At 44.3% G+C, this 13,018-nt stretch overlaps 1 protein-coding gene across 1 annotated transcript in view; it reads left to right on the top strand.

Annotated features, from left to right (window-relative positions):
• Window positions 1–13,018, top strand: part of FNTB (farnesyltransferase, CAAX box, subunit beta) — a 64,918-nt gene that overhangs the window by 24,021 nt on the left and 27,879 nt on the right. Inside the window, exons 3-4 of the mRNA XM_077767179.1 lie at window positions 2,760–2,832; window positions 5,087–5,178. Of these exons, the coding sequence (XP_077623305.1) occupies window positions 2,760–2,832; window positions 5,087–5,178 (165 nt within the window). The remainder of the gene's footprint in view (window positions 1–2,759; window positions 2,833–5,086; window positions 5,179–13,018) is intronic.

The following is a 13,018-nucleotide window of genomic DNA, read 5'->3' as shown; positions in this document are numbered from 1 at the left end:
TTCGAAAGCTTAGTTTTGGTCATTTTTTTTCTTGGCTCAAAGCCTTCAGGACTTGACCTCACACCTGTCAGAACAGCTAAAATGAAAAAGACAAGAAATAACAAGCACCGGTGAGGACGTAGAGGGAAAAGAACCCTCTTGCACTGTTGGTAGGAATGCAAACTGGTGCAGCCACTGTGGAAAACAGTGTGGATGTACCTCAAAAAATTAAAAATAAGAAATACCATATGAAACAGTAATTCTACCACTGGGTATTTACTCAAAGAAAACACACACGACAAAACCTAATTTGAAAAGATATATGTACCCCTGTGCTCATTGCAGCATTATTTATAGTAGCCAAGATATAGAAGCAGCCCTGGAGATATGAAGCAGTCCATCAGTAGATGAATGGATAGAGATGTGGAATATTCCAGTACACATAATGGAATATTACTCAGCCATAAAAAAGAATGAGATCTTCCCATTTACAACAACATGGATGGACCTTGAAGGTATTATGTTAAGTGAAATGAGTCAGACGGAGAGAGACAAATATTGTACGATTTCACTTATATGTAGAATCAGAAACAAAAAGCAGAAACAGACCCATAAATACACAGAACAAAGTAATGGTACAGAGGGGAGGGGTGGAGGGAAAGGCAAAGAGGGTGAAGGGAAATGGGAGATACAGGCTTCTACTCCTGGAATGAATAAGTCACAGCATAGGGAATATTGTCAGTGGTATTGTAATAGCATTGTATGGTGGTAGATGGTAGCTTCACTTGTGGTGAGCAGAGCATAATGCATGAACTTGTTGAATCACTAGGTTATATACTTGAAACTAATGTTAACATTGCATGCCAGCTGTACTGCAATTAAAAAAAATAATAATAAACACAGCTTAAGTGGGAAAAAAAGGAAGAAAACCTCCAGGGTCTACTACCTTTGCCTACTAAACTGAGTAGAAATTCCTCAGCTGGCATCTCAGTCCCCTGTAAAAGGACCTTTTTGGCCATTCATCTTTTATTCCTAAATTAATTAAAATTCAACAAAATTTGAAATTTAGCTCCTCAGTCACACTGACACACTTCAAATGCTCAATAACCACTTGTGGCTGGTGGCCTCTGGTTGGACAGCACAGATACCATTGACGTCATTGCTGAGAAAGTTCTTTCGGACAGCACTGGTCTGAACCTGTTCATTTCTTTTTCCTTCTGGCCACCGTCTCCTCCTCACCCTCTCTATGTATAAGAATTTTCTCCCTCTGCTGTGGCCACCTGCCTCATATTCCACCTCTTCCACACAGCCTTTCCCGATCATTCCTTTCTTGATGAGATGCCCCCACCCTCTCTCTTTAGAGCCTTGGTAGTACTTTATTTGTTTCCTTTATGAAACCTACCCATTTGTTTTTTTATACTATAATCACTTGTGTCTTTAACTAATTTCCAGTACTGAACTGGGAGACTTTCTGAGGTAAAGACTACTTTACTCTGAGCATAGTACGGGGGGAGTTCAAGAAAGAATTTTTGTTTTTTTTAAAGTTTATTTGAGAGAGGGCATCTGGGTGGCTAAGTTGATTGAGTGTCCAACTTCAGCCCAGGTCATGATCTCGCATTTTGAGAGTTTGAGTCCCACATCGGGCTCTGTACTGACAGCTCAGAGCCTGGAACCTACTTTGGATTCTGTGTCTCCCTTTCTCACAGCCCTTCCCTGCTCATGCTCTGTTTCTCTCTCTCTCTCAAACAACAACAAAAATTAAAGTTTATTTGAGAGAGAGAGAGTGTGCATGTATGTGAGTGGGGGAGGGAGAGAGAGAGACAGGAGAACCCCAAGCAGACTCCACACTGTCAGCGCAGAGCCCGACCTGGGGCTTGAACCCACAAACCGTGAGATCACGATCTGACCCAAATCAAGAGTCAGAAGCCTAGCCAACTGAGCCACCTGGGTGCCCCGAACAATTTTTGAATGGATCACCAGAATGGATCATCATTCAGAAAAGAGAATGGTTCTTTTTTTAATTTGTGTAATCAGTAAGCACAGGGAATGTCTTGCCATTCTGTTCTTTTTTCCTTCCTTCTGTAATCACACAGGCCTCTTCTGTGTGACCAAGCAAGAAGTGTAGCCCCCGTCCTTTGCCCTGCCCGTGCAGGTGGCCATGGGAGGCACATTCCCTCTTGCAGCCAGTGTTGCTGACGCCAGTGCCAAGGAGAGCGGCTGGCTGCAGAATACAATTATGGTCCTCTGGCCAGGGCAGGGGGTCAGCACGCAGGAGGCGGAATTTCAGAGAGGGAATAACAGACGCACAACTGAGGGGCAGGCTGGGTACAAACTGCCCACCTCGGAGAACTGACCCCAGAAGAAACGGCTGGAATGACAGAGGCTAACCAAGTCAGGAAAGTGGTGAGGCTCCGGTTGGAGTTGCTGACAGGGTGGGGAGCCACAAGATGTGTGTTCACAGTGAGAGCCCGGAGGAGCTTTCTGGACGGTTTGTCATCGCCTGGCCCTGTGTGTTCACTGTGGCTTTTCACTTAGCCCAGAGTCACCTACCGTGAAGGAGAGGAACTCACCCAGAACGTTTGCCAGCACATTTTCAGAGGTGTTAGGGACATTCAGGTGCTGGCTGCTTCTCTCTGGTTTCGCTGCCCTTGGGAGCTGAAGGAGACGCTGGTTATGTACTTGTTGACGGGGGTGGGGATGTCCCGAAGCTGGGAGTGTACGTGTGTGCACACATGTGTTCTGTAGCGGGGTGGAGGTTTTCAAGCTCCGTGTCTTTCCAGGCTTATTTTGCAGAGGGAGAAGCACTTCCATTACCTGAAGAGAGGCCTTCGACAGCTGACCGATGCCTATGAGGTAAGCTTACTGCCCCGGAGCTCTGTCAGATGGTCAGCCAGACAACCCCCTCTTTCCTGTTGGAATGTAAGACGCTCATGGGCCTGGCCTCCTGCAGAGTCACTCTTTGGACCACGTGGCTGTGGCAGGAAGCAGGTAGTAGGGAGCCTGGGCCCACGCGGCCAGGACTCCCACTTCTGAAAGGGCAGAACCAGGTCTATTCCAGGCTTGCCCTCCCCTCCGAGGGACAGAGCCACCTAGATGGGGTGGCACTTGCTTGGACCGTTAGATCATGGTGAGGGGTTCACTTGCTTTCTGCTGCATGCCCCTTGCCAGCTAGCTGAAAGGCAGTTACCCGGCCATCCCTAATCCTTTGCCCGTTAAGCTGATCTAATTCCTATGCTGGCCAAAGGATCAGCATCTAAGTCCCAGCGAGCACTAACACAGTTTAGCACTGTAAAAATGCCCACGCTTAGAGTGCACTTTAAATCCCATTCCTCGGAGCCCTGGGGCTCTACCGAGGGGACCGCAGGGGAGGGCAGTGGTGGTGGAGGAGGGGAGGGTGTTGGGAAGGCAGGCAGAGGAGAGATGTGAACAGGAGGGCTCCAGTCTTCCTGCCTCACTTTACACACAGCAGCCTTGCTTTTAATTTGCTTTTTATTCGGGGGGTCTACATTTGACTTTTTACAGCAGGGATTTGCCAACTGAAATGCCTGTAGACGCAAGCAGGTAGCACAAATAAGAGAAGTGGGCGAGTGGGAGGGCGTCTGAGGCAAAGCAGAGGCCCTGTGCTTTTCCTCTGTTGCTGCCAGGTGTTGCTATCCAGGAACACAGACCTAGGCTTGCCAGATCTTTCTCTCTCTCTTTCTCTCTCTCTCTCTCTTTTTTCGAATGGATCCAGAAATCCAGATTTCCGTGTGAATCTCCCAGTACTTAAATGTTACAACTAATTCTAATTTAAAAACAAAATACTACAGAGAACAAGCAGAACAGGTCCATGGGCTAGACCTGGCCTTGGCTCAGCATTTTCAATCTTTGTTGCAAGTCTTCCGTGGTTAGGGTGCAGTCAGCCCTCATACAGTTAACACTGTAGCAGCTAACAGTTGAATGGAGCACTGAAAGCTTACCATGCCTTATCTCATTTAATCCTCACCACTACTAGGTGAGGCAGGTGAGTATTTCTTACAGATAAGGAAGCAGGCATAGGAAGATTAGATTAAGTCATTTGCTCAAAAGCACATAGCTGTAAGAGGAGGAGCTAGGACTCCACCCAAGCAGGCCGGAACCAGGCCACTCACTCCCTGTGTGGTGGCCTCACCACAGCCAGGACGGTCAGCACATTTATGAAGAGGGTAGCTTGGGCTACTGGAAAGAGCATTGGAGTAGGAGTCCAAAAACCTGGCTTCTTGTCTCAGCTTTGACATTTGATGTCTTTGTAATCTGGAAAAAGTTCATCTCTCTGGACCTCAATTATATACTTTTAATCTAGAAGACTAGCACAATGATATCACCTGCCTGCCTAGCCTTGAATGCTCAGTACATGTTAATGGGTTGGATTAGGATCTAAAACTGTTCACATATGACCTTGGGAAGGCTTTTCCAGCCCCCAGACAGAATTAGGCTCTTCATGTGCTCCCTCAGGACCCTGCTTCTGCCCATTACAGCATGTACCATTATTCGGGCACATATATGCATGTGATATGTGCCATCTTGTTCCAGAAAGCGATAAGGTAACTCGTGCTTAAATGCATCTATCTAGAGCCCTCTTCCTCTGCAGATAAACACACACATTCTATATCCTAAGAACCTCAAGAGTAAGAATTGAATTTTATTCATTATTTTGCCCGCAGTATCTAATGCAGTGCTTGGCCCACACAAGGACATGGTAAATATTTGTTGAATTAGTGAATGAGTTAATCCCAGGAATTCCCTTTCTGAGAGTATATTATCGCCTTGGGTCTGCACTGAGGAAACAGCATCGCTTAACTTGCTAGCCTGTGGGCTCTCCTTGTTCAGCCTTCCTTAGGTGCCTATCAGGGAAGGACCCAGTGTGGGGCATGGTAAACTTCTTTGTCCCATTGTCCTTTCTGCACATATGGTCATTTCAGCTGCTGGCTGGGGCCACAAAGCAAAGCGTCCTTCATTCACTTATTGTTCATAGGGTGCCTTCCTCCCCCTTTCTGAGCTGCCGGGGTGAGACAGATGTCGCCTTGTCAGCAGCGTCTTGGGACGATTCTGAATAAAGGGTGTGTTTTCTCCCCTGTGCCTTTCACAGTGTCTGGATGCCAGCCGCCCATGGCTCTGCTATTGGATTCTGCACAGCTTGGAACTCCTAGATGAACCTATCCCCCAGATGGTGGCCACAGAGTGAGTCTGGCTTCAGGGAACCTGGGCCGTTCTCTGAAATTCCGTTTTGAATTGGAATTGGTTCTTTTTGTTTTGTTTTCATTTTATTGATTTTGAATGAAAAACACATCATGCTACAAAGAAATCCTTGCCCTCCTCTTGACCCCAGTAACTTCCTGAAACTCCCCCACTTTAGAAGTCTATTGTGAGCTTGTGGGTAGAACAAGACTTTGAACTCCTAAGAGAAGGATTCTGTTTTTTCTATGCCTTTTCTTTTGGCTCTTGCTCTGGTCTTGGAGAAAATCCTTCATCATCAATTCTGAGAGACATGATTTTGCCAGAAAGTACAGTATGCATTTGAATAGCTTTTGTGAGGAAGCCTGTGCCAAGCCAATGAGCAAAAATGCCTTTGCTTTCCATAGACACCTCCATAGACGTCCATCTTCGCCAGTGCCTGGGGGATACTGTAGCTCTTGAGGTCCTAGATGTGTTAATACCCTTGGTACCCAAAGGCCTTGGCTCACAATCTTACCAAACTTCTGATTTATGAGTACAGATCTAAGCAACTACGATTCTTCCCAAACTGCTGGCACAGATGGTGTTCTGGGAATGAGCATGGGACCTCATCCTTAGGAGCTCATCACAATTTATACTTTAAAGAAGAAATTTTAGGGATACCTGGGATAGGAAAGGGCAGCCAGGAATTGGATCTGACGCTCCAGTTCTCACTGAGAATAAACACGTTCCCTTGGCAGCATCTTGCGTTCATCTGCTCCCCTGTGCTCCTGAGGGAGGGGACTCTGGGAGGAAAGGCCCACGAGCCAGGTCTGTTTGTCCACAGCACACAGCGACAGCTGGGCAAGGGTGTGTGCAGGCTAGCCCGTGCTCCTCCTGGGTCCCGGGGCCCCTGCCCGGGGTCACTCTGTCAGGTCAGAAGAACAGAACCACACTTGTCTCATTCGTTCTGCCTTAACAATGACCTCTCATTCTTGCCTTCCTGGGCATGGTGTCTTGTGATGACTATGGATAGGGAAGATAATGAAGAATTAGGCCATTAACCCCTGTGATATGGACGAAGCTTTCTGAGAGAGAGGAAAAATATGCATTGTCCTCATCATGCGGCTGCTGCAAGCCTGGGTGCTTCTGGCTCTGGAAGTAGAATTGGAAACAGTTTCTGCAATAACAGGAATTTAATTGTCAAAATAAAGGCCCATGTGTTTTTGAAATACCAGTTGGGGGTTGTGGATTGTTTGGGAAATTTCTCCCCCACACATACACAATCAGGATGCACTCTAGGGGAAATGGGAGAGTCGTGTATGAAAGAAAGAAAAAGGCGATGGAAGATTCTGGAAGAGGGAAGTACAGGTGGGCCCCTGCAGAGGATGTAGTTCCTAAAGAGGAAGAACTTGGGTCAAACTGGGGTCAGCATCGATTTCGAGGGTTCTTTTCTAGGTTGTATACTTAGTGCTTGATAGGTAAGCACTTTGCTTGATAGGTAAAACTCCTTCGCTGAGGAAACGAGTGTCAGAGCAACTCTCGTGGCAACATCAGATAGGAAGAGAGGAGCCCCTTGAAAGGGCTTTTCACAGTGAACAAGTGGAGACGACCCAAATATCCACAGTAGGGATGTGCTAAAGTGTATTTGAAGTTTAAGTAAAATATGGTGCAATGCATACAGAGAAATTCTGTGCAGCCATTTAAAAACTTAAGTCAACAATATTAATTGTACTTACTATAGTGGTCATTTCACAATATGTACAAGTACTGAATCACTATGTTGTACACCTAAACTAATACAATGTTGTTTATCAATTATATTTTAATAAAAACCAATATATATAAAGTATATATTTGTATGTAAAAATGCATGTATTTACATAGAAAGATACCATGAATTAAGTGAAAATAGTTAAAAAGATTCAACCTCTACAGATTAAAAATATAGCTGGTTAGCGGCGCCTGGGTGGCTCAGTCGGTTGAGCATCCAATTCTTGATTTCAGCTCAGGTCATGATCCCAGGGTTGTGGGATTGAGTCCTGCATCAGGCTTTGCACTGAGCGAGGAGCCTGCTTGAGATCCATTTTCTCTCTCTCTCTGTCTCTCTCTGTCCCTCTGTCTGTCTCTCTCTCTCTCTTCTCTCTCCCCCTCTGCCCCATCCCCCCATTCGTACACTCTCTCATTTTTTCTAAAATTAAAAAAAAATATATGCGTGTGTATGTGTCTATACATGTATGTGGCTGGTTATATGCACAGAGAAAACCAGAAGGATGTATACACATTTAGTAGTAGTTATTTCTAGATGGTGAGGTTAAAGGTGAGTTTTTTCCTTTTTTTTTAAAGCCTATTTCCATGTTCTAAAACTTTATTGTTTTGTAATTAAAAGAATGTTTTAAAACTAAAAAGCTACTTTGCTCTCATTTCAAGAACCAGTTGATAGTGAATTACAGAATTTCTACTTCACAGCTGCCTTAAAATCTTTACTTGTGGTTCTTCTGATTTAACAAACTTTTAACGAATTACTTAGGCTTTCCAACAATGTATTTTGTTTTGTGCCTAGCAGATAGTTCAGTCTAGGTTCAGATAATAACTGTTATCAACAGAGCCTAGTAGCTCTGACCTATAAGGAAATAAACTATTTTTAGTAAGATATGAGAAATCTTAATGATTTCTGTAAAAATACTGGGATTTTTAAAAGATTGTCTGATTGCGGATTTATTTTGCACAGAGAAAAAAAGAAATGCTTTGAAAATATGGTCAGGTGGGTGGCTCAGTCGGTTGAACATCTGACTTCGGCTCAGGTCATGATCTCACAGTTTGTGGGTTCGAGCCCCACGTCAGGCTCTGTGCTGACAGCTAGCTCAGAGTCTGGAGCCTGTTTCAGATTCTGTCTGTCTGTCTGTCTCTCTCTCTCTCTGACCCTCCCATGCTCACGTTGTCTCTCTCTCTCTCAGAAATAAAACATTAAAGAAAAAGAAAAGAAAGTATGGTCAGGTTTCTGTTCCCTTCTTCTTCATATATATATTAAGGTGCAGAGTTTAGCTATGGAGTTTTATTCTTTTCCTGCCCTTTCTTTCCCCACTCTGCCACTTAGTACAGGTCACACACACACACACACACACACACGTTTCCCTTTCCTATTTTGTTCACCTTTGCACTGCTGTTCACCTTGCACTGCTGTTTGCACTGAACAAGATGGCAAGCTGAGTTCCCTCTAGTGGACAAAATCACTTTCTCAGCTACTGTGGTTGCTAATGGAAGCCAGCAAGACCAAGTTTTTACTGCTGGTCTCAGATCTTTCAAAAACAAGATATTCATAGGTAGGAATTTAGCTTGCCTGTCTTTGGAGGTTGTATCCACAAATTTATACATATGTTTACATGAAATAAATTAATATTTTGGAACCAGGCTAAGTACATTTGTTAATGATTTTAGCACAGAAGGAAGGAAGCATCCTTTAATGAGAATCCCATGCTTCATTATTGAAAACCACATTAACATAACACCCAGAGTAACATGAAATCACAGGGAAACGGCTGCAGTGTTGAAGTTAGGTTTTTAGCTTCTGTAAAATCTAAAAATTATCTGTAACTTCATTGTTTTAAGACTTTTCTGCTTATAAAGTCTTTCCAAATGTTAATTACGTTTTCATGTGTCATGTAATTTCTTATTTCTCTTTTGAAAACTTATAGCTGATCCCCTGAATAGCTCTTTAAATATTTTTCCTTTTAAGTTTTAAATACAATTTGTTTCCTTACCTTTCTGTGAAGACACCTTACCTAGTCTGTGTTCTGGGCACGTTTTGGCCAGGTGCCACAGGTGTCGAGCAGGTAGAGGAGGGCAAGGGTGCTCCTAGATTTCCTCCACAGGACAGTTCCCAAAACGAATGACCATACAGTCCAAAATATTAGAGCGCCAAGGCGGAAAAACCCTGCTCTACAATAGCTGTCTTTAGACCTGACCTTACATCTAAAACAAGCAGCGCCCGGAGGATGGCTGCACCTGCTGGAGTCAGATGGCGTGTTAGACTCCACAGGCAGCCGCTGCCTCCTGGAGTCGGTGCAGAGTCTGTTTTTTCCACTCGCTACTGCTGCGCTCTGCTAGGGAAGGAGCTCTCCTCTCCCTCGTACTAAGCTGAAGTTGTTGATGGTGTGAAATTCGAAAGCCTTAGTACTAGAGGAGGCCGATGTCCATGCCGCCATCTTCTACTGGCATCTCCTCCCCAGCCGTCCTGCTCAAGGATGACTGTTCCTATTTCCAAAGCTATGATCTTTGTAACTTGTTTTCGGCCTTCAGCCTGTCCATGCTACCCTGCTCTGGTGCTGAAGGTTTTCTTTCTTTTTTTTTTTTTTTATTTATTTATTTCTAGGAGAGAGAGAGACAGCATGAGCAGGGGAGGGTCAGAGAGAGAGGGAGTCACAGACTGAAGCAGGCTCCAGGCTCTGAGCTGGCAGTCAGCACAGAGCCCGACGCGGGGCTCAAACCCATGAACCGCGAGATCATGACCTAAGCGAAAGTCGGACGCTTAACCGACTAAGCCACCCAGGCGCCCCTGGTGCTGAAGGTTTTCTTAAACCTGACCTAAATTCTGCTGCTGCAAACTGGCTTCAGTGTTCATTTCGCTACCAGAAACTTTGTGTAACTACCCTTTGTATACCTGAGGTATTTTGCTGGGTTGCTTCCTTGTGGTTGTTGCCTGTAATAGTAAGCCTTGTAATATTTTTAATATTTGGCCATTTTTACAGTTTTTTAAAGTTTATTTATTTTGAGAGAGAGTGCATGCACACAAGTGGGGGAGGATCCCGGTTAGGCTGGGTGCTGATAGTGCAGAGCCTGATGTGGGGCTCGAACCCACGAACCGTAAGATCATGACCTGAGCCGAAATCAAGAGTCGCTTAACCAACTGAGCTAGCCAGGCACCTCTGTTTTTATAATTCTAACCTGAATCTCCTTTTAGTTGGAAAATGGAGGTTTGAGCCAAATACGGTTTTGACCAGCACTGTGTTTTTGATGCTCTTAACTGTTCTTGTTTTTGTCCACAACTCCTGGGCCTCTTCCTCCTGTATTCCTAGTCCGTTCCCATCATATATTGATATGCTATACCCATCCCCACTCCTGCCATCCCTAAGTATGTTATTTATTACTTGTACTTGTTTCATTTGTTTTATTCTTAGGTGCTTCTGGTTTGTCTTATAGTATTCTGGACCTTAATGCTCACCTTGGCAGTGTCTCTCTCTTCTCTTTTGTATTATTTTGTTTGTTCACTGTACATAGTTTTGAGTACTTCACATTGGTGACAGGCCCATAATCAGTCTTCAACCATCACCTCAAAGTCCAAGTAACTCCTTAGAAATAAATCATTGATACTCTTGCTTTGAACTTGATCTTCTCACAGATTTTACATACTTTTTAATAGTTGAATGACAGAATGTTGGTGTTCGGTAGAACTTTCCACAGTAATGTTTCCATTCTCTATTTTGTGGTAGCCACTAGGGGCATGTAGCTCTTGAATAGTTGCAGTGTAGCTTGTATGACTAAGGAGCTAAAAATTAAATTAATTCCACTTAATTAATTAAATTTAAAATTTAAATAGCCTCACGTAGCTAGTCACCTTTGGACAGCACAGATCTTTGGCATTGCTACCCAAAATGTCATTCCCCAGACCAGCGGCATTGCCATTAACCGGAGCTTTCTAAAACTACAGACTTTTTCACCCGTCTAGCCCTTCTGAGCTAGAGCTGCAGTTCAGCAAGGTTTGCAGGTGATTTCCATGCACACTCAAGTTTGAGAGGCACTGATACTTGGCTGTACATTGGAGTCACATGGGAATTAAAAAAAAAAAATATGGCCACTCGGGTCCCAGCCTTAGTGATTCTGATTTCATTGGTATTGGGTATGACCTGGGCAGTGGGTTTTTAAAAAACATCCCCCAAGTGATTCTAACTGCTCAGCCAAGACTTGTGGTTCTCAAACTGCATGTATACTCACATCATCTGGGAATTGGAGAAAATACAGAGGCCCAGGCTTGTTCCTGCTTCAAGAAGCCTGAGTCTCTCTTTTCTCTACTGGCTCTCCCATGATTGTGATGCTCACATTTTGGGTTTGAAAATCCTTAATATAAAAGACAGTTTGCCACTTTGCCAGAACGATATGCCTTGCTGACTTGAATGAACACAGATCTGCTAGATCTTTTAGTTGTATGACGAAGTACAACACAATGCTTGCTCTTTACAAAGTCAGTGGCCCTTCGTGTTTGCACTATGTCTCCTGCTTGTGATCTTTTTTTTTTTTTTTATACTAGTTGGTAAATTTCTGGTCTCCAAGATAAGTTTTTCCTCCCCTTTTAGACAGATAGAAGTCTCATTCACATTTTGGTTTTCAGAGTTGCTGGGAACTCTGCTAATGACAGCTGGCAACTTCATGGTCAGTTTGCCAGTTCCTTAAGGTGTGAGTTGGAGAGCCTCTGGAGCAGAATGTTCTGTAATATGGAAGCGTCTCAGAGTCCAAAAAAGCCCCACCCTGCTCCCCAGCTAGCCCCACGGCCAGTCAGATGCAGCATGTCAGCTGAGGGAGGTTGGCAGGGAGGAAAGATTTAAAGGTGTCTGGTACATTCAGATCCCAGATCACCAGACTTTAGGCTACAGGGTCTGGGGTGTTGCATTTGGCAAGATTCTGCCTTGGGAGCTGGGAAAGAGAATGGATAACTGAGTAACTCTTCTTCTTTCCAGTTTTTTACATATGCTTTTAAGTTTTATATCAACTGAAACCTTTTGTTTTCATGGTACAGAAAACTTTTTGCATACCAGTGCAGCCAGCTTTTTTCAGGATATGAGTTTATTAGCTATTTGTTTCCAGGAAATAGGATATGAATTGATGAAGGTTTGGAAAATATGTCAGGAACAAACTAATTTTCTCTATGAAAATTAATCACTATTATAAATATGCCACAGAACTGTCTTTCTTCTCTGATGATCAACTTCAGCTTCAGTCCTTATAAAATTGCAGGTACAAGGGAACGTGTATGGTTTTTAAAACCCGTGAAGACTTCAGGACCCCCGTAGTGAGTCAACAGCATTTTTTATTGCTGTCCCTGCCAGATAATGGAAGGTCTGAAATCAAGTCATCAGATATGATGTGGAAAGGCAATAAAAAACTTGTGTCCTGGTGGAGATTAACTAGACTCTGTGTAGCCCCTCTGGCTGCAATAGATAAGAAAGAATAAGATGAAGGAGTCCAAGAAAAGAAGGTTGCCTGAGCACTAGGGCACAGATTTCCAACTTGTTCTCTTAAATGGAGGCTTGTCCTGATAGGAAGCCAGTGAGTCCAGCTGAGCTGTGGGGAGAGAGCGTGATAACCAGGGCTTTCCAGGGGCACCCTTCCCACTGAACTTCAAGAGGACTTTGGATAAATGGGGGCTCTCTTGGTTTGACCTAAGGCAAAAATGTTAACTTTTGGGCAACCTGATGCCATGCTTGGAGGCAAACCCTCAGTAAACAGTTTCCCTCTGTGAGGAAACTGGAGTCTCTGTGGATTAGTGTGAAAAATTCCCCAAAAGCCTACAGGCCAGGATGCATTTTTATGTTGTGAGTCGGCAGTGCTGCAGTTTACCACAGTGGACATGAGCGTGACAGAAGCCCAATTCTGTTTCGCTCTCCTAACCATGGAGGCAGAATCCATTAAAAGCCGATTGCTTGTTGGTGGTAGGAAGAAAAGTCCAAAGCCCCTGGGGCTTAGGGGCAATAGGAGTGAGAAGACATCTCTTTAAATATTCTGGGTAAGCCTAGGTGGTGGCTCTAGACCAGGATGGTTAGCATGGAAAGGAGTAGTTGGGCACTACCACAATTTAGGCAAAATTCAAAGCCTG

Source organism: Crocuta crocuta, unplaced genomic scaffold (genome assembly GCF_008692635.1).
Source record: "Crocuta crocuta isolate KB4526 unplaced genomic scaffold, BGI_CrCroc_1.0 scaffold55, whole genome shotgun sequence".
Taxonomy (NCBI): Eukaryota; Metazoa; Chordata; class Mammalia; order Carnivora; family Hyaenidae; genus Crocuta; species Crocuta crocuta.
The sequence above is the reverse complement of the archived record's forward strand: the minus strand, read 5'-3'. Positions and strand labels throughout refer to the sequence as shown.